The sequence below is a fragment of the Pan troglodytes genome, chromosome X, assembly GCF_028858775.2.
Source record: "Pan troglodytes isolate AG18354 chromosome X, NHGRI_mPanTro3-v2.0_pri, whole genome shotgun sequence".
In the NCBI taxonomy this organism is placed as follows: domain Eukaryota; kingdom Metazoa; phylum Chordata; class Mammalia; order Primates; family Hominidae; genus Pan; species Pan troglodytes.
The window spans coordinates 61,389,888-61,413,939 of record NC_072421.2 but is presented as its reverse complement, the minus strand read 5'-3'; the positions used below and the strand labels follow the sequence as shown (position 1 = coordinate 61,413,939).

General features: G+C 38.1%; 2 protein-coding genes across 19 annotated transcripts in view; both read left to right on the top strand.

Moving 5' to 3' along the window:
- The window catches only part of ARHGEF9 (Cdc42 guanine nucleotide exchange factor 9), a 148,490-nt gene that overhangs the window by 73,715 nt on the left and 50,723 nt on the right, over positions 1-24,052 (top strand). For all 18 annotated transcript variants that reach the window (XR_010154705.1, XR_010154704.1, XR_010154706.1 and 15 more), the window contains 2 exons: positions 3,243-3,434; positions 12,401-12,580. Coding sequence is in view for 15 of the 18 variants with exons in the window: in XM_009439178.3 (XP_009437453.1) it covers positions 3,243-3,434; positions 12,401-12,580 (372 nt within the window). In the remaining 3 variants the exon portion in view is untranslated. The remainder of the gene's footprint in view (positions 1-3,242; positions 3,435-12,400; positions 12,581-24,052) is intronic.
- Positions 1-24,052, top strand: part of LOC129138636 (uncharacterized) — a 76,338-nt gene that overhangs the window by 45,018 nt on the left and 7,268 nt on the right. Inside the window, exons 2-3 of the mRNA XM_063804204.1 lie at positions 3,243-3,434; positions 12,401-12,580. The gene's annotated coding sequence lies outside the window, so the exon portion shown is untranslated. The remainder of the gene's footprint in view (positions 1-3,242; positions 3,435-12,400; positions 12,581-24,052) is intronic.

Below are 24,052 nucleotides of genomic sequence, written 5' to 3'. Positions count from 1 at the left end.
TAATGTCAGGGTGAGGGATTTGGACTTGCTTTATAATCAGTGGAGAGCTATTAAGGATTTTGGGTTTATGGGATTAGCCAGTCAATGTGATAGTCAGGGAAATTGGTCTAATAGTGGCATGTGGGAAGGGTAAAAGCTAGAGGATCACCCAGGGACTTGTTCAGGTATAAAAGTCCTGACAGTGAAATGACAGTGAAATGAGAGCAATGACAGTGAAAACAGAAAAGGGAGTAATAAAGACCAGAGATTGTCTCCAATTTGGAAAGCACTCCGTGGTTTAGAAGGAGGAGGGAGGAGTGAGTTGTCTTGCTCATCTGCATGTCCTTCACAGTTAGTGGTTAGGCACAGAATAGGTCCAAAGTATTTGTTAAATTGAACTGCATTAATCAGCCTTGCTTCGGAGTTCAGTGAAGTTCAAAGGCTGGTTTCCCCAGCCTTTAAGCACTCTAAGAGGACTTCCAGGACAGCCTTTCAACCTGGCATGTTCCAGGCATTGTCTATCTTCTTACTTGTCACCCAGGCATCTATATGTGCTAATTGCAGCATCAATGAAGAAAAGGTACACATTAGCCTGCACGGATTGTTGGGCAGGGTTGATAATGGCTCTCTGGTCTGATATTTCAACCAGGGCAGATAAGCTTATGGGCTGACCTGTGTCAGTGCACTCTGACATACATGCAGACAAAGACCTTGCTCTGTACAGAACAGAGAAGCTCTCAAGAGCAGAGGACTTAGAGGTTAGACCAGAAAGTCTTATCATTAGGCCCGGGGGATGTTTTGTGGGAACCTGGGATCAGGAGAAAAACAGTTAGGCCTTATATGCCACCTTTTTCTAGGCTAAGAAACATCTTCCCTCAAATGTCAGCTCTATAAAGGGCAGTGATTTCTGTCTTTTTTATTTGCTGTTGTATCCCTAATATCTGGCACATTATCTGCACTTGGCATAGATTTAATGAATGAATGAATCTGTTAGTAGTTCTTTGGGATGAAAGCAGCATCTTAACCTAAGGAATGGGCTTCTGGGGTTGTTGCAGTAGAGTAGATGAAGGTGTCTTCTCAGAAGCTCCTTATGAAGGACCCTGCTACACAGGCCTTTAGTTATAACCAGAAGGACTTCTCTACCAAATTCTTTATAAGGAATCTGTTTTCACTTGGCTGCAGTTGCCTTCGTCTTTTCTCATTGTTATTTGGAACGACAGTGTCATGGTGTATAGCTTGAACCTAAATGTGGTTCTATTTCTGCCTTTACATCTGCTTCCCCTTTCCTTCATATCCTGTCTTCATTCCCACTAGAATTGTTCAAAATATTCATCTTATTCCAGCTATCCAGAAGTGAACATTTGGACCTGACTTTTCTTAAACTCCTAAGAAGAAAAGAAATGATTCTTATTCCTTAAAGGCCTGCCTATGTTACCCTTTCCATAGCAGGGTTTAGCTTGCTTTGTGAGAAGCAGGGAAAAGCTAATGGATTATTAAGAGGGTGAGGTTTTCATTGTTACAAATAGACAGCATCATGTATATGAGATGTTTGTTTCAGTGCCTTAAATCACTTTTTTTTTGCCCAGGTCCATTCTTTTGAATAATTATCTCTCATATTGCCTACTGATTGCATTAAAGGACAGCTATTAGCATATTGAAGACACAAAGCTGACCTTTTAGAAGCTGGAAAGAGATTTATAATGGAGCACTTGCAGAGGGTGATAGGTTTTGGATAGAGATACATTTTGCAAATTTGGCTGTATATACAAAATACATAAAAACAGAGTGAGCCCTATTTACTTTGGCCTGTGACAATTCAGTGAGATATACGCTGGTGACATCTCTAAGTTCACTGAGTGGTAATCATGCCCCCTCACCTCCTGTGAGAAAAAGAAAGAAGGAAGAATATACAGAGTTGGGAAGTAACTACCATCCTTCTAGTTCTATCCCAAAGCCTCTTCCCCCCGAGTGATTACCCACTAAAAGGCTTTTCTGATGGCAGAAATAGGGATGCATCTAAATTGTGTGATTTTAGCTTCTTGAGGCAGGAATGTGGAAAAAACTGGGGTTTAAGGAGGGAAAATATGGAAAATATGGAGAATTGATTAAACCTGTTGAGACAACTGGCAAGCTCTTTGGCTAATTACCCCTGACAGATTTTGTCACTCTGCCAAGCGGGCCCACCCTTCGTTTCCTTCCTGCCCCCATGGTTTCCCCACTTCCTAGGACTGTGGGGGGTGGCAGGAAGGGCTATCTTCTTGGGCCTTCTTCTTGATTTTCAGTCAAAGTCATCTAGAATATCCAGAGACATCTCACTCGGCCGTCCCAAAGGTTTTTTTTTTTTTTTTTTTTAGCTTCCCACTGCCTTCATGATTTAGGATGGACAGTCTCAACTGTTAGCAAATTTATCAGTTTCTGATGATTCTAATAATTGTCTGCCCACCTTGGCCCAAGCCCTTTCCTTTTCTTTTCCTGTCTTCCTTAGAACCAGAGGCACAAAGATTCTAGCACAGTGTTTAAAAGCATAGGCTCTAGAGACAGACTGGCTCCTATCCCAGCTCCTCTGCTTCCTGTGTGACTTGGGATAGATTACTTAACTTCTCTGAGCCTCAGTCTCCTCTTCTGTGAAATGGTGATAATGGTGGTACCTATCTAGCAGGGCTGAATACAGTATATTGCAAGCTCTTAGCACAGTGAATGGTGTATAGTTGGTGCCAATTAATAGCTATTGCTAGTATGTGGTGGGGAAGTATTCTCCCATCCCTATCCCAATCTTGAAGAGGTAGAGATCTTTGCATGTCCAAGGCACTTTACAGTCAAATTTTGATGATTATTTGTATATCCCATCACAGAAATCAACACTAAACTTTGTTTTCAAGACACCCGCTCTAGTATTTAACTTTGGCCTCTATACTTGCAGGTGCATAAATGCTGTGTTTTGACAGCAATCCAAATGTGGCACTCAAGATGTATAGCTTAACCTTTTTAAAAATCCAGTTGTGCTACCTAGATGTGCTCCAGCATGAATGAATTTAGTCCCTCCACTCTATTTACAGATAGGTCACCAGAGACCTAGAGAAGATTAAACCCATGCCCAGGGCAAAAAGTCACCCTAGAGCCAGGTTTGGAATTCTACTTGCAGAGGTCTCTGGTTGAAGGTTCTCTGAATACCTGAGAAGTTCAGTTCATCCTTTTTCTACTTGCCCGGAAACCTCTCAAAGAAGGAAGCTAACTCATTATTTTTCTTTTGCCTGCTTCCGCAGCTCTGGGTGAACCAGGAGGATGAGGTGGAGGAGGGGCCCAGCGATGTGCAGAACGGACACCTGGACCCCAATTCAGACTGCCTCTGTCTGGGGCGGCCACTACAGAACCGGGACCAGATGCGGGCCAATGTCATCAATGAGATAATGAGCACTGAGCGTCACTACATCAAGCACCTCAAGGATATTTGTGAGGTAACCATGGTGGTTCATGTGGAAGCACTTCCACGAAGAACCAGCAACCCTCCTGGGCCCTGCCTGTGACCGTCCCAAGATGTTGGAAAGGGCACATAGCCTCCCAGATTCTGTTCAGTGAGGTGAAACTGCTTCCTTAGGGTCAGTGAGGTAAAACTGCTTCCTTAGGGTTTCTCAATCTCTGTTTTTCACATTTTTCTCTCTGTCTAGTTTTAATATTTATTCATTTATATTCATTGTCTCTCTGTCTTTACCCTTTCTTAGTCTTCCTCCTTCTCTCCCCTGCATCTCTACCTTTATCTTTTTGGTATCTGATCCAGTTACAGCCATCTCATGTAAGGGCTTAACCTCACTCATTAAAGCAAAATGCATCTCCCGCCAAGCCAGTGATTCACAGACTTCAATATGTACCAGAGTTTCTGGGGGAGCTTGTTAAGCAGCCCTCTCACTCTTGTCCCCCAAGTCATGAATTATCAGTCTCAGGTAAGGCATGAGCATTTTTACGTTTAATGAGCATCCCTGGTGATGCTGATGCTGCTGGTCCTACTCTCTCACTTGGAGAACACCGGTTGTGAGTTTAAGCAGAAAAGAGCTTGGAGACAGGACTCCACAGAACATGGAGGCTGGATGGACAAACCTGGGCTCCTTCAGTATGTCACTTTTTTTCCCCAAGAGCTGTCTCTCTACATTCCCTAACCCCACTCCTTCCATCTCTCTGTCCTAAATGAAGATGAGAGCCTTCACTCTCGTACTCTCTTAAGCTTAGTAGCTGCAAGTTGGCATTTTTAAAGGGCATTTTACTGAACAGGAAGGGAAAACCAATGGGAAATGAAGGCAGCGTTTTAAAAGGATTAAACACACACACACACACACACACACACACACACACACTCACTCACACACTCTCTCTCTCTCTCTCTCTTATATCTTTCTTCTTGACTCGGAAAACTCTGCATTGAATCTTTTTGTCTCCTTCCTTCCAGAGGAGGGGTTAGGTTCTATTTTCTGTCCCCCAGCCTAGGGTCCACTGTGGAGTCAGTAGTACAGCTGCAACATTTTTCAAAGTTCTTATTTCTCTACATCAGTACTGCCCAATGGAACTTCCTGCAATGATGAAAATGTTCCATGTCTGCATTCTCCAATATAGTAGCTATAAGCCAACAATTTATGGTTGTTGAAGAGTTAAAATGTGGCTGGTATGACTGAGAAATGGAATTTTAAATTGTATTTACATTTAATTAACTTTAATTTAGGTAACCATATATCTGTAATGACAGCCACATTGAACAGTATAGCTCTGGAAACACCAAGGCCAAGGATTTTGTGCCTGAACTTTCTTTATCTCAACTCATTTTCTCACCCCTTTCAGGAAGATTAAAAGTTATCTTTTCCCACTGCCCCACTCCCTGCCCTGCCATGAGGCAGATAGAGTAGAAAGAACAAGAGGTCTGGGGACATGGAATGCTGGTTTTTCACATTCTAACTTGGTCATTAATTAACCCTGTGGGCTTGAAGATACCCCTTAACTCCTCTGACATTCAATTTTCTTATTTTTCCAATGGGCTTCATTATAGCAATCTCTTAAGTTTGTTGAGGAAATTAAGTAAATAGGATATTGCAATAACGTATGCTGTATTTGGAAAAAGGTAATTTTCTTTTTTGCCTCCTTTTTAAATTTATTCACCCATCCATCCATATGTCTTTTTCTTCTTCCTCCTCCCTTCACATCAATGGCTGATGCTAAAAAAAATTCCCCCTCGGAATGTGCTACATGGCATTCAGCATCAAACCACTGACATTTCATTCATTCGGCAAACTTTTAGTGGAATTCTGTTCTGTGCCAGGCCTGGACATAACTTCTAGCCTCAAAGTGTTGTACTTTAGAGCAGCATCTGCATCACCTGGAAACTTGTTATAAATGCAAAATCTTTGGCTCCAACCCAGACTTACTGAATCAGATTATGCATTTTAACAAAGTTACTATTTGATGTATAATACATATTAAAGTTTGAGGAGCATTGCTCCAAAATGATACCTATATTACAATGTCATAGTGTTTTTCATAAAATTAAGTACAATCTATTCTTCGCTTGGTAGCTGAGGGATGCTGTCAAGATCTAAGTCAGGTCATATCACTCCTCTGCTCAGAACCTTCCAATGGCTCACCATTTCTACCTGAGTAAAAGTCAAAGTTATTATTGTTTACAGGGGCCTGTGTGGTCAACCCATCCTTGCCTCTATGACTTTCACCTCCTGCTCCTTTCTGTTATGCTTTCGTTACTACTCCAGCTATACTGGCCTCTTGCTTTTCCTTCAGCATTACTAATATATTCCTCCCTTAGAGCCTTTGCACTGGTTTTTCCCTCTGCTTAAAGCATTCCCCTCCCCACCCCACATTTACATGGCTCCCATCCTCAGCTCCTTCAAGTCTTTGCTCAAATATCATCTTCTTGAGACTTCTCTAAGCATTCTATTGAAACCTGTAACCTTGCACTGCCTCTGCCCCTTTCCTGCTTTATTTCTATCTGTTACATTTATCTGTCTGACATATTATATATTTAACTTATATATTTTGTTTATTGTCTGTCTCCTCTACTGGAATGTACTTTTCATGAAGGGCAGGGATTTTCATCTATTGATTTACTGATATATTCCCCCAGCACAGTGCCTGGTACATAGTAGATGCTCGATAAATATTGCTTAAAGTCAAAATTAAATATAATTGCTCACATGTATGTACTGCTTTGATTGGCAAAGTACATTCACATCATATGTCATTTGATCTTCAAACAGGACAAAAGTTGTTATTGTTATTCCTATCTTCTAGATCAACAGATTTAATCTCTAAGAAGCAAAATTATTTTCCCAGAGCTCTCAGGTACTAGCCCAGTGGAAGTCCTTAGAAGGTTCTCTCAACTCCCACACATCTTGGCCTCTTCCTATGGGACACAGACTCAGGACAGCAATGGAAGTTATTTGTCTTTCCAGAAAGTGGGGGGTGATATGATCCTGCTTTAAGGAGTTTCCAATCCAGCCAACCCAATCAAACCTTTTGTTGACAATTTGCTGGTTCCTTATTTTTCAACAATTATTGGTGCTGAAGGTAAGTATTTAAATGGGAGCTATCTCCTTTTCTCACCCTATAATCACGGGCATCAAAGGGAAGTGGAGAAAGCTGCATCTAGCTGGATCAGAAGACAGTAGTTTAGCCCAGGATTGTGTAATCTTTAAACCAAAAGCTGTGAGGAGCGAATGGTTTATCAGAAAGAATACCAGACTCAGAATTGGGAGTGCTGGGTTCAGGACCTACCTTGGTCACTAACTGACTGGGGAATCTCAGATGAGTCTTTTCACCCTAGGCCTTGTACCCGATCTCTAAATTGCATAGGTTGGAGGAGCTCTTTAAGTTCTGTCTGGCTCTTACTTTTTCTCTAGTTCTGTAAGATGTAGATATGCCCTCACTAGAGAAAAACTGTGATAGCCAGCCAGGCTACTTCTGCATTTTCTGCTTCTTCCTTCTTGGTACCGTTGGAAGCATGTCTTACTCAAGCATGGATGTGTTAACATGGCATAAACCACTCTTTCTGTAGGTTATGGGAGAGCTCTAAACACTTCCTACTCTTGTACTTGTTGAAGGGGAAAGGGGGAAAATTATATTCAATATAAAAAAAGTCACACTATTTATTAGAGGACATTCTTTTTCCCTCCTGGGAGCAGAAAGTGCTTTACAAACATTTAAGTTATAACACCCTTATTTTACAAATGAAGAAACAGGAAATAAAGGGGTTTTTAATTGAAGTTATTCAATGAGGTCAGTAAGAGACATAATCTTTTCAAATGAGCTCTCTGCAGATTACATTCTTCTTTCTAAACCCAGACAGTGGTATAAAATACCTTCAGTTTAGTTCTAGATCACCTTGACCAACAATTGGTGATATTGCCTCTTATAACCTTAGAACTCAAAGTACAATCAAGGAAACTGAGGCAAGAGTAAGCAGAGCTAACGATGCTTTATAAAGCTGTCTTGTCTGCTTTCTCTTGAGGAAGATAATCTCAGCCATCTGATACCTATGAAATACCTTCTGTCTTCAAATGCCTCCAGAGAAGCTGGCCTAGCTTTCCTCACTCACTCTGTATTAGTGATCATACCATTCACTATCAAGAAATTCTTCCTTAGGCATGCTGTAGCTACAAGTCATTTCCATTTGGTATATTTTAAGCCTGAGGTTTTCAAACGTATTAGCCATTTGGGTTTTCCCTTCTGCAAATTGCCTATCTCAATACATCCCAATAGTCTTTACATCTTGGCACATAGAAAATGATAACACATTGTATAAGATAGTAATATTTGTACAGTATCCTAGGATAAAAATATGAGTCAGCTAGTCAGCCTAAAATGCCAAGCCCAGGGGTTTCTGCCTGCCATAGGCCCTACCTGTCCATTCTGTCTGGACATTCTGTGCCGTGTTCCTATTCTTTGCCCATTTTCATGGAGTTTCTTATGTTTTTTCTTGCTGATTTGTAAGAGTTCCTTGTATATTCTAGATATGAACTCCTTGTCAACTTTCCATGTTGCAGGTATCTTCTTTATTCTCTTGTTTTTGAATATCTTTTTTACTTCATTTGAAGAAAGGGTTTCCTATCTCAAAAAGAGGAAGAAGGAAATAAAAGAAAACCACCAATTTGAACATTCTGCTTCTAACTTACCTTTGATCATCACCAGCATGGGAAGAACTAATTAGCATTTAGTTGACAAATAACTGAGCAGCAACTATATGCCAGGTATTCTGTTAAACTTTGAGGATACGGCTGTGAATAACAACCATGGTCATTATCTCCTAATTTTCTTAAAAAAGTCTTCAAGATGTTTGTCAGGTCTCCTATCAGGCCTCAGGTTCCAGGCAAAAAAAAAAGACATATGAAACCCCTAGAATGTCAGAACTGAAAGGATCCATGGACATCTTTTTCAATGTCTTCATTTTAGAGACAGAGACACTGAGGTCTAAACTTTTTGTGAGGGCCCTTCCCTAAAGAATTTCCTAAACCCCAGGTGATCCAGGGGCTGTTTGGTTCATCCTATTTTCTGGTAGTTTCTAGGATCTTTTCTGGAGATCTTGGGTATTGTTTATATCCCATATCAAGGCATTACTTCTAGATCAATGCACTAGGTCTCAACTCGTAGATCAGCCCTGGTGGGTTTAAGAACAAAGTGAAATAGATGGGCAGCTTTCCTTGCTGTTACCATAACAATGCCAGAGCTAATTTATGCCAATTGTGACTGATTTGATAATACCCACATTTATCTTAGCTACTCTCTGGCCTGCCTTCCCACCCATGCCCACTTTACTCCTAGGAGACAGAGATTAGGCTCTAGGAAACTGCCTCCCTTGAGCCATAGTACCCTGTTCCCTGTTACCATTCAGATGGGGCGTTCAAAGCATACCTGGCAGTAAGAGCCACAGACCCCTTTTGTTCCCCCTGCCCTGTGACAGGCCTTCAATGGGCCCTGAGTGTTATCTAAGACAAACAAATTTTATGTCTTCCATCATTCTTCATGATGTTGCTTTTCAGGCCCCTCCCTACCCTGCTCACTCCCCTCTGGCTGTGTGCTATTTTCTTGGTGTTCCTCTGAAAAGAGGGTGGACTCAAAATTTAATTCTGCTCTCCTGCAGTGGTATGACTACCTTCCAATTGCCTCTCCCATTTTTGCCTCTCAATATATTTCTTCTTTTTTCTAACTGAAAATGGTATTAGGCTTTTTGGCAATCACATTTCACTGCCAACTCATTTTAAACTTACATACCTTCAAAAATGAGTGAATGAGAGTAGACAAGTATTGATTGACCCCCTAATCTACCTTCTGTTCACCACTGATGTGGAAAATTTGATAGCCATCAGGCCAGCCAAAAGAAGGGGATAAAAAAAGCAAGACTCCAGGGAGCTAATCATTTCTCCTGGCCTTTCCTTTTCCAGAAACTTGTGTGGTATAGAGGTCGAGGGTGACCCTTTGGGGTTATCCAGCTACTCCCACATTCTTATGTCTCATCGCTTATTTTTTTGATAAGGGCAGTTTACATCTATTATTTGTAATCTTTAGCAAGTGACTATCTTAGATACTATGGCTGCAGGAGATCTTGAGAAGACATTGGGTCTTCCCTCCTCTTTCCTTGATAATATTTCATTCCAGGCAGCCTTCTTATAGCTGCATTTTCTTTTCTTTACACTCTCTGGCAAAGACTTTTATCCCATTTTTGATCATGAAGACAATTAAAAAACAGCATTAGAGGAAGTTTAAAAATAGGAACAAAAACCAGCCAGAATCCATCAACTATAACAGAATTATTTGCACTTTTGCATAATCCCTTCAAATCTGTCCATATGTGTATATATTTACAGAGTTGTAATCACACTGATATACCATTTTATGTCCTACTTTTTAACATTGTATCATAAACAATTTTCCATGTTTCTACATGGTCTTCCTAATTATCATTTTAACTGCTATGTAATATTTCATCAAGCTAAATGTACCAGAATATATTTATAATCTATCATTGGCTTTAAAAATAAGAGTTGATAAAACATTCTAAGGTCCTACCATCCTGTGGGCATTCTTCCTAATATATCCCCTGCCATAACATACATAATATAATAGAAAGAAAATGATTTCCTTGAGAGTGGCAATAAATAACATATTTAGGGACTTAGGAAGTTGGACTGAATTCTTTATTCATTGTCTTTTCCTAAGACCACTCTCTTAGTTTTATTTCTGTTATATTTTTTGCTGATGTTGACTTCTAGTATCATTGTTGAATTCTGGCGATTTTATGGTGTTTTGTTTCTTCCCTGAGACTTTTCAAATAGGAGCAGTGGACACAACTATTAAATATTTTCTGAACTGGCTTCTCAGGAGATAAATGAGCTATCTATGCTGCCCTCTTCTGTCTCTCATTGTGGTCACTCATCAGTACCTATTGCTTACCCAGAAGTAATATGTTGAATGTGCCACTGTTACTGTTTTCCCCCAGCTGTGCTCCTCAGCCTGCCTTAGGGAAAAAAAAGTGGGAGAAGGGGTAAGGAAGCCTTCACTCCCATTTAATGTTGAGATGATATGCTCACTGCTCTCCCTGCTCCATTGTAGCTAAGACACGTCCAGAGATGGTAGGGTGAAAGAGACAGATAGACAGGCACACAGGCACAGACCAACCCAGACATACTAGGCTCTGGGAATTACATATTAGGTAGGGAAGGGCCTACAGGAGTTTATTGCCATTCCTTCTGGTAGTCAATGTAAAACTTTCTAGGGAGGCAGAATTTGGGGAGCAACCTCTGTAAAGGTAGTGGAGCCAAAAGGGTGTTCTGGGAATTTTCTTCCTGATCAAAAATTGCATATGAAAGAATGCAGGAAATTTTCAACATGTCAGTCAATGAGGGCACAAATCATTAGTTAAACAGATGTCAACACAGGCATAGACTATTAATTTGCCAACTATTTAAAGACACCTACTAATTAATGGCTAAATTGGAGAGTGAGAACAGATATGGGAAGGGGAAGTGAGATTTGTTGTAGAGGTCAGTAAAAGACATTGAAGCCAGGGATGAGGATCTTCTTGGAGTGTGCCCAGATGACCTCATTGGTAGCTGTGTTAAGGGAGACAAAGCGAGGATAGGGACAGGGCTATATGTGGTAAATCAGTCCCTGTAAAACTCTTCCTTAGGGGTTCAACCCTTAAGAAAAGTGTTAAGATAATTTCACTTAGCTTTTTGATGAAAGCAAATGACTATAATTTCTTCTCACCAAGAACATTTTTATGTGTTACTGATTTCTAATGAGGACAGTAACTATCAAGTGAAAACCTATGATAGTAGGTTCCAAATGGAAGATGCAATTTAGATCGGGGCTGTTTTTGTCCTGACTTAAGTATGCCTTGAGTCTGGTTTATGTTACCCCAATGCTTTCTTACTAGACCAAGAATCTCTTTCATCCTTTTTTTCTCTTTCATCAGTGGTTATCTTTATTAATGTGTTTTATGTGTTTAGGGCATATTTATGTGTTTAAGACACATGTGTTAGGTGTTAGGACATATTAATGTGTTAGGACACATTTATTTATAAATATATATATATGATATATTTATAAATTTATATATATATATATATATAAATTTATAAATGTGTCCTAAACACCTGTTCTGTTAAAAACACCATGTCCAGGCACACATAGGCTTGTTGGCTGAGCTCATCTAAATGATCACTCCTGGCCAGCTACCTCAGATAGTTGAGAAATTTGCTTTGAGAAATGGTTTGACAGATATTTGCATAATGTGAATAGTATGAATGCATTTTCTTAAAGTATGTGAAGACATGAATGTCTAAGAAAATATTGTGTGTGTACTTTGATGTACACAACAGGGAAAGTCTAAAACGATAAACAACTATTATTCCTGGTTATTTCCTGACATTAAAGTTCATGAGGGAACTTTTTTTTGAAGAAATGGTTTTGTTTTGTCAATTTCTGTTCCCTTGTGGGAAGTTTTCCTGTTCTGGCCTCTGTTCCCAATTTTTTGTCAATGTTATTAAGACCTTTGGTTTGGTCCTATAAGGAATAGAACTTTAGAGATGTGAATGGATCCAGCTAAACCAGTAGCTAATAAGACCTGTGAAAATGTGCTCAACCAGCTTCTTGGAAAGGGATATTTGACTTTGGGGGTCTTCTTCATAGAGGATGGAGGGAAAAGACTTTGGAGTCTTTGCACTCTTAAGACTTTTGCTGGCAATCCAGCTTTCCTAATTACTCACTGGGGGAGTGACTTCCTTCTGTAAACCTGTTTCCTCATATGAAAAATGAAAATAATTATTCCATGCCTACTTCTTGGGACCAAAATGAGGCTCTTAAGTGCTTAGGAAGTGTAAAGCCTTCTGGAAGTCAGGGACTTCCTCAGCCTAGGCTTTTTCTTTGTCTACAGGGCTATCTGAAGCAGTGCCGGAAGAGAAGGGACATGTTCAGTGACGAGCAACTGAAGGTAATCTTTGGGAATATTGAAGATATCTACAGATTTCAGATGGGCTTTGTGAGAGACCTGGAGAAACAGTATAACAATGATGACCCCCACCTCAGCGAGATAGGACCCTGCTTCCTAGAGCACGTAAGTATCTTATCCATTTGGGGAGGGTTTTGAGAGGTGTTAGGAAACAATGGAAGGAGCGTTTGAGCTGTCTGGTTCTGTTCAGCTCCTTTTTCCTGCAGTGGGGGATGGGTTCCTCTTGGGCCTTCATTTTGGCCCCTGGTCTCTAGCCAGGAAACAAGGACTTAGAAAAGTGCTGTGATTTGCCCTATAAATGTTAAGCATGTGTATGACCTGCTGGTTCCATTCCCGAATGTATATTCCAGAGAAACTCACAGAAGTCCACAAGGGAGCACATACAAGGCTGTTGTTGATTGCATGGCAGTGTCGTATGTGGTGGAGTACCATTAGAAGCAACCTAGGATTCTCCTTCTTTACCATTCCCCTCCCCTCTCCCTTTCCTTCTTGGCAGTTACCAGTAGAATTTTTCTTCATCTTCCCTTTTTTGTTTCTGTTAAGTTTCCATGAGACTCAGTATTTTGGGAGGAATTCAAAATATTCACTGCACAGAGAATCAAGGAATCTGAGAAATAACAAGGACCATGGTTAGTAAGAAAGTGGTCCCTGCAAGACATTTATGGGAAGGGCACTGGAGAAGCTGAAGTGACAAAAATAGGAAAAGAACACATGGACTTCGAGGATGGAGCTCTGGGAAACAGGATAGTGACGATTTGAGTCCTGTATCTGTAGTGTCTGTCTGGGTTACTTTGGGCAAGTCCTTCATGGGCTTTGGTTTGTTCATCTGGAATGTGAGGTTACACTGTATGATCTCTCTGGTTCTTTGACATCATCTGAGTCTCATTCACAGGTGACCTAGTTGTTTTGACAGCACGTTTCCCCTTTTAATAAAGTATTTATTTTTAAAGATTTAATATGTGCACTTAATATAAAATTCAAATGACACACAAAAGCATGCAGCTAAAAATAAGCCTTCTTGGAAATATTCCTGTTTTACTTATGAGACTCTGTGTTGGGGTGGGTTCCCTAAGATCACTCTTATGTTTAGTGATTTGGACTCAGAATATGGTTATATTGAATGTGGTTTAGGACTCAGAATATGGTTATACTCATAGCTATGATTTATTATAGCAAAATGATTCGAAGTAAAATCAGCAAAAGGAAAAGGCACACAGGGCAAAGTGCAGAGGAAACCAGGCACAAGCTTTCAGGAGTCCATCCCCCAATGGAGTCACACAGGATGCACATAAATCCCCTAGGAATGAGTTGGGACAACACATATAAAATGTTGTCTGCCAAGAAAACTCATTAGAGACTCAGTGTCCAAGGTTCTTATTGTGGGCTCATCATGTAGACACCTTCTGCCTGGTGTGTACTAAAATTACAGACTCCCAGAAGGAAAGCAGGTATTTAGCATAAACCACATTGTTTGTACAGGCAGTCTGGACACAGTGAGCCACTCTTATCAGGGAATAGTGGGGGAACCCTCTTGAGAACCAAGTTTCAAGATGCCAGTCAAGGGGAAATATTTCCAGCAGGTTTTTCTGAGAATAGCAATTTCAGGCCTGATACGATAACTCTTTTCTGTATGGTATGTAAACTCATTCAGCCATTCTAGAAAGCACCTGGGTAGTATTTATAAATGTTAAGGATGTGTATGACCTTCTGGTTCCATTCTTGAATGTATATTCCAGAGAAACTCTCACGGAAGTCCACAAGGGAGCACATACAAGGCTGTTGTTGATTGCATGGCAGTGTCGTATGTGTTGGAATACCATTAGAAGCAACCTAGGTATTTATCACCAGGGAGATATATAAGTGGATGGGGTTTGCTTATTGTGAGGTATTATGTAGCAACAAACCGAAGACTAGATGTATGTACCTTATAGCAACATATATCAGAAACATAGTATTGAATGGGGAAAGTAGAATATAGAATAGTGGTTCTCAACTGGGGGCTGCCCTGTACATTGTAGGATGTTTAACAGCATTCCTGGTCTCTAGCCACTAGATGTCTGTAGCAATGCCTTGCTCTACCCAGTTGTGACAACCAAAAATGTCTCCAGACATTGACAAATGTCCCCTGGGGAAAAAAAAGAATCACTTATGTTTTGAAATGATAACATACTTTTACCTTTAATCTGTTAATGCAGTGAATTTGGATTGAATGATTTTCATATGTGAAATGAACATTGTATTACTGGGATAGACCCCACTTAAACACTGTGTGTTATCTCTTTTAATGTATTATTTTTGCTTTTAAAATTAATTGTTTACCCTTTTATTAGTTCTAGAATTTCATTTTTATCAGCTTTATGTAGATATAATTTACATACAATAAGATTCATTCATTTTAAGTGATTTTAAGTGTATACTTTAAGGAGTTTTAACAAATGTATATAGTTGTGTAACCACCATAATAATCAAAATATAGGACATTTCTATAACTCCACAAAGTCCTCTTATCTAGACATTGCAAACAATCTGTGCCCCTACTCCTGGCTACTGGCAAACATTGATCTCCTTTTTATTTGAAATTTTGCTTTTTCTAGAATGTCATATATGTGAAATCATACAGTATATAATCTTTTATGTTTAGCTTCTTTCATTTAACATAGTGCCTTTGATATCCATCCATGTTGTTGCATATATCTTTTGTTTATCCTTTTTTATTGCTTAGTAGCACTCCATTGCATGGATATACCACCTATTCACAAATTAATGGATATTTGAGTTGTTTCCAGTTTTGAACTCTAATGCATAAAGCTGCTATGAACATTCTAGTACAATATTTTTTGAGAATATATGTTTTCATTTTTCTTGGTTAAGGGCTTCCAGGGTTAGGGTTGCTAGGTGGCATGGTAGATTTTTTAGCTTATTAGATAATGCCAAACTGTTTTCCAAAGTTTCTATACCATTTTGCATTTTCACTACTAATACGTAAGAGTTGAAGTTACTCCACATGGTCATCAACACTTGATATTATCAGTATTTTTTTTTTTTTTTTGGAGACAGAGTCTTGCTTCGTTACCCAGGCTGGAGTGCAGTGGTGCAATCTTGGCTTGTAGCAACCTCTGCCTCCCAGGTTCAAGCAATTCTCCTGCCTCACTGTCCCAAGTAGCTGGGATTACAGGCATGTGCCATTACACCCAACTAATTTTTGTCTTTTTAGTAGAGATGGGGTTTCACCATGTTGGCCAGGCTGGTCTCAAACCCCTTACCTCAAGTGATCTTCCCACCTCGGCCTCCCAAAGTGCTGACTGGGATTATAAGCGTGAGCCATCGTGCCTGGCCAGTCACTATTTTTTTTTTTAATTTTCGCCATTCTAACATGTAGGTGTGTAGTGGTATCTCATTGTAATTTTAATTTACATTTCCAATGGATAGTGATGTTGAGCATTTTTTTCATGTGTTTATTTGCCATCTATATGAAAACTGGTGAAGTGTCTATTCATGTATTTTTCCCGTTTTAAGTGTATTGTTTGTTTTTTTATTGTTTAGTTTTGAGAGTTCTTTTTTTATTAAAAATTAATATGTAATTTACTTATTTATGGGGTACACGTGTTTTTTTTTTTTTGAGATGGAATCTCACTCTGTGACGCAGGCTGGAGTGCAGTGGTGCTATCTCAGCTCACTGCAACTTCTGACTCCCGGGTTCCAGCAATTCTCCTGCCTCAACCTCCTGAGTAGCTGGGATTACAGGCATGTGCTACCACGCCCAGCTAATTTTTGCATTTTTTTAGTAGAGACGGGGTTTCACCATATTAGCTAGGCTCGTCTGGAACTCCTGACCTCGTGATCCATCCACCTTGGCCTCCCAAATTGCTGGGACTACATGTGGTGTTTTGATACATGAATACAATGTGTAATGATTAAATCAGGGTAATTGGGATAGCCATCATCTCAAACATTTATCATTTATTTGTGTTGGGGGCATTCCAAATCTTCTAGCTATTTTGAAACAAGCAATTAATTATTGTTAACTACAATTGTTTTTATAACTATTTTGAAATATGCCATTAATTATTGTTAACTGCTGTGATATCAAACACTAGAACTTAATTCTTCTATATAACTGTAGTTTTATACCCATTAACCAACCTCTCTTCATCCTTCTCTCCCCACAACCTTCCTAACTTCTGGTAACTACTACTATACTCTCCACCTCCATGAGATCAACTTTGATAGCCCCTACTCACATATGAGTGAAAACATATGATATTTGTCTTTCTGTGCCTGGCTTATTTCAGTTGACATAATGTCTTCCAGTTCCACCCATGTTGCTGCAAATGACAGGATTTTCTTTTTATAGCTCAATAATATTCCATTGTGTATATATAGCAACATGTTCTTCATCCATTGATCCATCAGTGGGCACTTAGGTTGATTCCACATCTTGGCTATTTTGAATAGTGCTGTGATAAACAAGGGAGTGCAAATATCTCTTCTGACATATTGATTTTTCTTCTTTTGGCTATATACAATATATACCCAGCAGTGGGATTGCTGGATCATATGGTACTTCTGTGTTTAGTTTTCCATACCATTTTCCATAATGGCTGTACTAATTTACATTCCGATCAGCAGTGTATGAGAGTTCTCTGTTCTCTGCATCCTCTTCAGCATTTGTTATTTTTTGTCTTTTTGATAATAACCATTCTAACTGCGGTGAGATGATATGTCCTTGTGATTTTGATTTGCATTTCCCTGATGATTAATGATGTTGGGCATTTTTCATATGCCTATTGGCCATTTGTATGTCTTCTTTTAAGAAATGTCTGTTCAGAGCATTTGCCCACTTTTAAATCAGATTATTTGTGTTTTTTTGCTATTGAGTTGTTTGAGTCACTTACATATTTTGGCTATTAATGTTTTGTCAGATGGATAGTTTGCAGATATTTTCTCTCATTCTGTATGTTGTTGCTTCACTCTGTTGATTGTTTCCTTTGCTGTGCAGAAGCTTTTTAGCTTGATATAATCCCATTTGGGTATTTCTGCTTTTGTTATCTGTGCTTTAGAGGTATTACTCAATAGAGTCTTTGTGCATATCAATGACCTGAGGCATTTTTCCAGTGTTTTATTCTAGTAGTTTTATAGTTTCAAGTCTTACGTTTAAGTCGTTCATCTATTTTGATTTTATTTTTTCATATGGTGAGAGATAGGGGTCTAGTTTTATTCTTTTGCATATGGACATCCAGTTTGTCCAAGAACATAAGTTGAAGAGGCTGTCCTTTCTCCAATATGTGTTCTTGGTGTCTTTACTGAAAATGAATTGGCTGTAAATGCATGGGTATATTTTGGGATTCTCTATTCTGTTCAATTGGTCTATGTGTCTGTTTTTACTTCAGTACCATGCTTTTTTGGTTACTATAGCTTTATAGTGTATTTTGAAGTTAGGTAGTGTGATGCCTCCAGCTTTGTTCTTTTTGCTCGGGATTGCTTTGGCTATTCTGGGTCTTTTGTGGATCCATATGAACCTTAGGATTTTTTTCCCATTTCTGTGGTGAATGTCATTGGTATTTTGATAGAGATTGCATTTAATCTGTAGATTGCTTTTGGTAGTATATTTTAGCAATATTAATTTAATATTAATTAATTGCATTTAATCTATAGGTTGCTTTAGGCAGTACATTTTAACAATATTAATTCTTCCCATCCATCAATATGGGATATCTTTCCCTTTTTGTGTGTAGTTGTCAATTTTTTTCAGCAGTGCTTTTTATTTTTATTTTAGAGATCTTTCACTTCTGTGGTTAAATTTATTCCTATTTTTTTTTAAATCCTGTTTTAAATGGGATTGCTTTTTTGGTTTCTTTTTCAGATTGTTCACTATTGGCAAACAGAAGTGCACCTGCTTTTTGTATGTTGATTTTGTATCCTGCAACTTTACTGAATTTGTTGATCATTTCCAGCATTTCGTGTGTGTATGTAGTCTTTAGGTTTTTCTAAATATAAGATTATATCATCTGCTAACAAGGATAATTTGATTTCTTCCTTTTCAATATGGATACCCTTTATTTCATTCTCTTGCCTAAATTGCTCTGGCTAGAACATGCAGTACTACACTGAACATAAGTGGTAAAAGTGGGCATTCTTGTCTTGGTCTAGATCTTGGAGGAAAGGCTTTTGATTTTTTTCCTGTTCAGTATGATGATAGCTGTGGGTTTGTGATATATGGCTTTTATTATTTTGATGCATGTTCCTTCTGTACCCAGTTTGTTGTCTTTTTCTCATGGAGGGATCTTGAATTTTATGAAATGCTTTTTCAGCATCTATTGAAGTGATCATACGGGTTTTGTCCTTGGTTCTGTTAATGTAATGTATCACTTTTATTTATTTGCATATGTTGAACCAAACTTTTGTCCCTGGGATGAGACCCACTTGATCATCGTGAGTGATCTTTTTAATGTGTTGTTTAATTCAGTTTGCTAGTATTTTGTTTGGAATTTTTACGTCTATGTTTGCCAGTAATATTGGCCTGTAGTTTTCTTTTTTTGATGTGTTTTTGTCTGGTTTGGGTACCAGGGTAATGCTGGCCTCATAGAATGAGTTTGAAGTATTCCTCCTCTTTACTTTTTTGAAATAATTTGCATAGAATTGTTATCAGTTCTTTTTTAAATGTTTGGTGGAATTCAGCAGTGAAACCGTAAGGTCCTTGGCTTTTCTTTGATGAGACACTTTTTATTACTGTTTTGATCTTGTTACTTGTTATTGGTTTGTTCAGGTTTTCTATTTATTCATGGTTCAATCTTGGTACGTCATATGTATCCAGGAATTTATCCATTTCTTCTAGGTTTTCCAATTTGTTTGCCTGTAGTTGTTCATATTCTCTGTAATGATCCTTTGTATTTTTGTGGTATCAGTTATATTCTCCCTTTTCACCTCTGATTTCATTTATTTGAGTATTCTTTTTTTCTTAGTCTAGGTAAAGATTTGTTGATTTTGAATATCTTTTCAAAAAAACAACTTTTCATTTCATTGATCTTTTGTATTTTTCAGCCTTAATTTCATTTATTTCTGCTCTGGTGTTTGTTATTTATTTCCTTCTACTAGCTTTGGGTTTGGTTTGTTCTTGCCTTCCTAATTCTTTGAAGTGACTTGCTAGATTATTTATTTGAAGACTTTCTTTTTCTTTTTTGATGAAAGCTTTTATTGCCATAAATTTTCCTCTTTGTACTGCTTTTGCTTTATTTCATAGGCTTTAGTATCTTGTGTTTTCATTTTCATTTGTTTTGAGAAATTTCTATTTTTTAAAAGAATTTTGTTATTTACCCACTGATAATTCAGGAGCAATGTATTTAATTTCGGTGTATTTGTACAGTTTCTTAAGTGCTCTTCTTACTGATTTCTAGTGTTGTTTCATTGTGGTCAGAAAAGACACTTGATATTAATTTGACTTTTTAAAATTTGTTGAGATTTGTTTATGGCCTAACATATGGCCTGTTTTCAAGAATATTCTATATGCTGATGAGGAAAATGTGTAGTCTCCAGCAGTTGGATGATATGTTCTGTTATTTTCAGTTACGTACATTTGGTCTATAGTACAACTGAAATCCAGTATTTCTTTGTTGATATCTTGTCTGGATAATCTGTTCATTGCTGAAAGTGAGTGTTGAAGTTCCCTATTATTATGGTGTTGTAGTCTGTCTCTCTGTTTAAATCTACTAATATTTGTTGTGTATATTTGGGTGCTCCAGTGTTGGGTGCATGTGAATTTATAATTGTTATATCCTCTAGCTGAATTGACCCATTTATTATTATATAATGACATTCTTTGTCTTTTCTTACAGTTTTTGACCTGAAGTCTGTTTCGTATGATATATGTGTAGCCACTGCTGCTCTTTTGTGGTTTCTATTTATACGCAGTATCTTTTTCCGTCCCTTCACTTTTAGTCTCTATGTGTCTTATTCACTAGAAATTCACTTAAAGAAGTGAACTTCTTGTAGGCAGCATATAGTTGGATGCTGTTTTTTTAAATCCATTCAGCCACTCTCTTTTAATTGGAGAATTTAGTCCCATTTACATTCAATGTTATTTTTGAAAGGTAAGGACTTACTACTGCCATTTTGTTATTATTTTCTGATTGTTTTGTAACTCCTCTCTTCCATTATTTTACTACTATCTTCCTTTGTTGTTTAGTGATTTTTCTCTGGTGGCATGTATTAATTATTTGCTTTTGTTAGTGTATCTTTTACAGGTTTTTGCTTTGATGTTACTGTGGGGCTTAGAACATCTTATTATAAACTGATGACAACTTAACTTTGATCAAAAGAAAAATTAAAAACTAAAATCTCTAAAATTTAAGTCCATTACTTCCCCATTTTAACTTTTTGTTTTCTCAGTTTACATCTTTTTATATTGCCTATCCCTTAATAAATTGCCTTTTTGTTTTGTTTTGTTTTTGAGATGGAGTCTTGCTCTGTCTCCCAGGCTGGAGTGCAGTGGCACGATCTCGGCTCACTGCAACCTCTGCCTCCTGAGTTCAAGCGATTCTCCTATCTCAGCCTCCTGAGTAGGTGGGATTATAGGCACGTGCCATCACACTCAGCTAATTTTTGTATTTTTTAGTACAGATGGAGTTTCACCATGTTGGCCAGGCTGACCTTAATAAATTGTCATTATTTTTGATAGATTTTTTTCAGTCTTCATACTAAAGTTGTGAACGGTTTACACACTACAATTCAGTATTTGTCTGCATAGTTTATTCTGAATTTGTCTATATACGTTTACCAGTTTATTTTATAACTTCAGGTGTTTTCTTGATACATATTAGTGTTCTTTTAAGATTGAACAACTGGCTTCAGCAGTTCATGTAAGACAAATCTTCTGTTGATGAATTCCCTCAGCTTCTGTCTGGGAAAGTCTGTATCTCTCCTTCCTGTTTGAAGGGTGGCTCTGCTGGGCACAGTATGGGAGGTTTTTTTTGTTTGTTTTTTTGTTTTTTTCATTCAGTACTTTGAATATGTTGCCCCCCTCCCTCCTGCGCTGTAGGACTTACACTGAAAACTCTGTTACCACAGGAATTGAAACTCCTTTATATGTTATTTGCTTCTTTTCTCTTGCTGCTTTTAAGATTTCCCTCTTTGTCTGTTACCTTTGAGAGTTTGATTATTATATGCCTTAGGGTAATCTTATTTAGATTGAACATGTTTGGTTGTCTTTAACCCTGTACCTGGATATTTATATCTTTCTCTAGGTTTGGAAAAGTCTCTGTTATTATTGCTTTGAATAAGCTTTCTACCTTTTGTTCTTTCTCAACATCCTCTTTAAAGCCAATGACCCTTTGACTTGCTCTTTTGAGGCTATCCCCTATATCTTGTTGGCGTTCTTCATTTTTCTCATTATTTTTTCTCTTCTTATTGTGTATTTTCAAATAGTCTTAGGGCTCACTGGTTCTTTCTTCTGCTTGATCAATTCTGTTGTTGAGACCATCCCATGTATTTTTCAGTTTGACTATTGTATTTCTTAGCTCTAGGATTTCTGTTTAATTTTTTAAAATTTCAATTTCATTGTTAAATTTCTGTAATACATTTCTGAATTGCTTTTCTGTGTTACATTGGCATTTTCTGAGTTTCCTGAAAATTGCTATTCTGCATTCTTGATCTGAGAGCTCACACAACATCATCTCATTAGGGTCAGTCACTGGCTCCTTATTTTGTCTATTTGGGAATGTCATGGTTTCCTGTTTGCTCTTTCTATGGATATATGTCTGTGCATTTGCATTGAAGGATTAGTTCTTTATTCCAGTCTTCACTGTCTGGCTTGGTTTGGTCTTTCAGAAGTATGTCTGTCTAGAGGTTTTGTGCAGAGTGACTATTTAGTTCCCTTAGCCTGAGATCACTGCCTCCTTTTCAACACTAGATGGCACCCTGAACCCAGATTTGACATAGTCTTTCTCAAGTTCAGAGTGCTACTCATCCTGGATGGGGAGGAATCCCAAAGATACCCCAGCTCTGTGGGAAAGCTGGATGGAGGTTTGTTCCCAGAGGACTGATGAAGTGTGCTTCCTGCAACGTGATGCTGTTAAACAGCCTTTCTGATTTGGTGTCTTTTTTGAGGTCAGATGAAGGGAAGCTGGAGTTTCATGCACTGGGTGTTGCTAACCCCACCCCCACCCTCTAACTCTAGCTGCCTTTGAGATTTTTTACTCTGCAGGCATTCAAGAGGCTTCTTACAGGTTGAGGCAGGAATAATTTTTCTGGAAAGGAATCTAAGATGGTGGGGAAGCTAGCTGTCCACTTTTATTTTTTCCAGTATTATAGGAACCTTGATTTTGAGGGTGCCTTTCTACACAGTGCCTGGCAGCTTGGGGAAGGAGCTATTTTACCTTTTGCTTGCAGTTTTTCAGTTCTCTGTGGCCTCTGGGATTGTCACAACTTCAGTCATTGAGTTCTGGAATATTCCTTTTGATAATCTGGGCAGTGGCTAGTTCTTTTTGGTTTTCTGTGGAGGAGAGTAAAGCTACATATACTGTGCTATTTTGGTGACATTCTCAGTTATGAGAATTATATATTTTGTTAACAAGTCCTTTGTCAGATAAGTTATTTGCAGACATTATATCCCAGTCTGTGGCTTAGCCTTTCATTTTCTTAACTGTGTCTTTTCTAAGTTGTGCATATTTATGGAGTATGTGAGAAATTTTTAACATATGTATAATGCATAGTGATCAAGTCGGGTTTTAGGGTACAATGCATTTTTTTAAGTATAGTCATCCTACTCTGCTATTGAACATTGAATGTATTCCTTCTATCTTATGTTTGTACCCTTTAACCCACTTATCTTCATGTTCTCCCTTCTCACCTTCTCACACTTCCGTCTCTGTTATTTTTCCACCCTCTACCTCCATGTGTTCAAATTTTTTAGCACCCCCAAATAAATGAGAACATGTGATATTTGTCTTTTTGTGCCTGGCTTATTTCACTTAAGACAATGACCTCTAGTTTCATCTACGTTGATGCAAATGACATAATTTCATTCTTTTTATGGCTGAATACTATTCCATTGTGTAGAAGTACCATATTTTCTTTATCCATTCATTTGTTGATGGACACTTAGATTGATTCCTTATCTTTGCTATTATGAATGTTGCTGCGGTAAATATGCAAGTGCCAGTATTCCTTCGATATAATGATTTATTTTCTTTAAGTCAATACACAGTAATGGGATTGCTGGATTGAATGGTAATTCGATTTTTAGTTTTAAGAGTATCTTAATTTTATTGAAATCCAGTTTATCGCTTTATTTTATTTTATGGGTCATACTTTTTGTTTCCTACTTTCTTTGCCTATCTCAAAATCATAACGGTTTTCTACTTTTTTAAAAATAGAAGTTATATAGTTTTATTTTTTACATTTAGGCCTATGATCCCTTTTGTGGTAATTTTTATATATGGCACAAAATACAGATCAAGGTTAATTGGTTTCTGTATGGATATTTGTTAAAAAATACTGATTCCCCTATTGAATTGCCTGGGCACCTTTGTCAAAAATCAATTAAGCATATATGTGCAGATCTATTTTTAGGTATACTCTTCT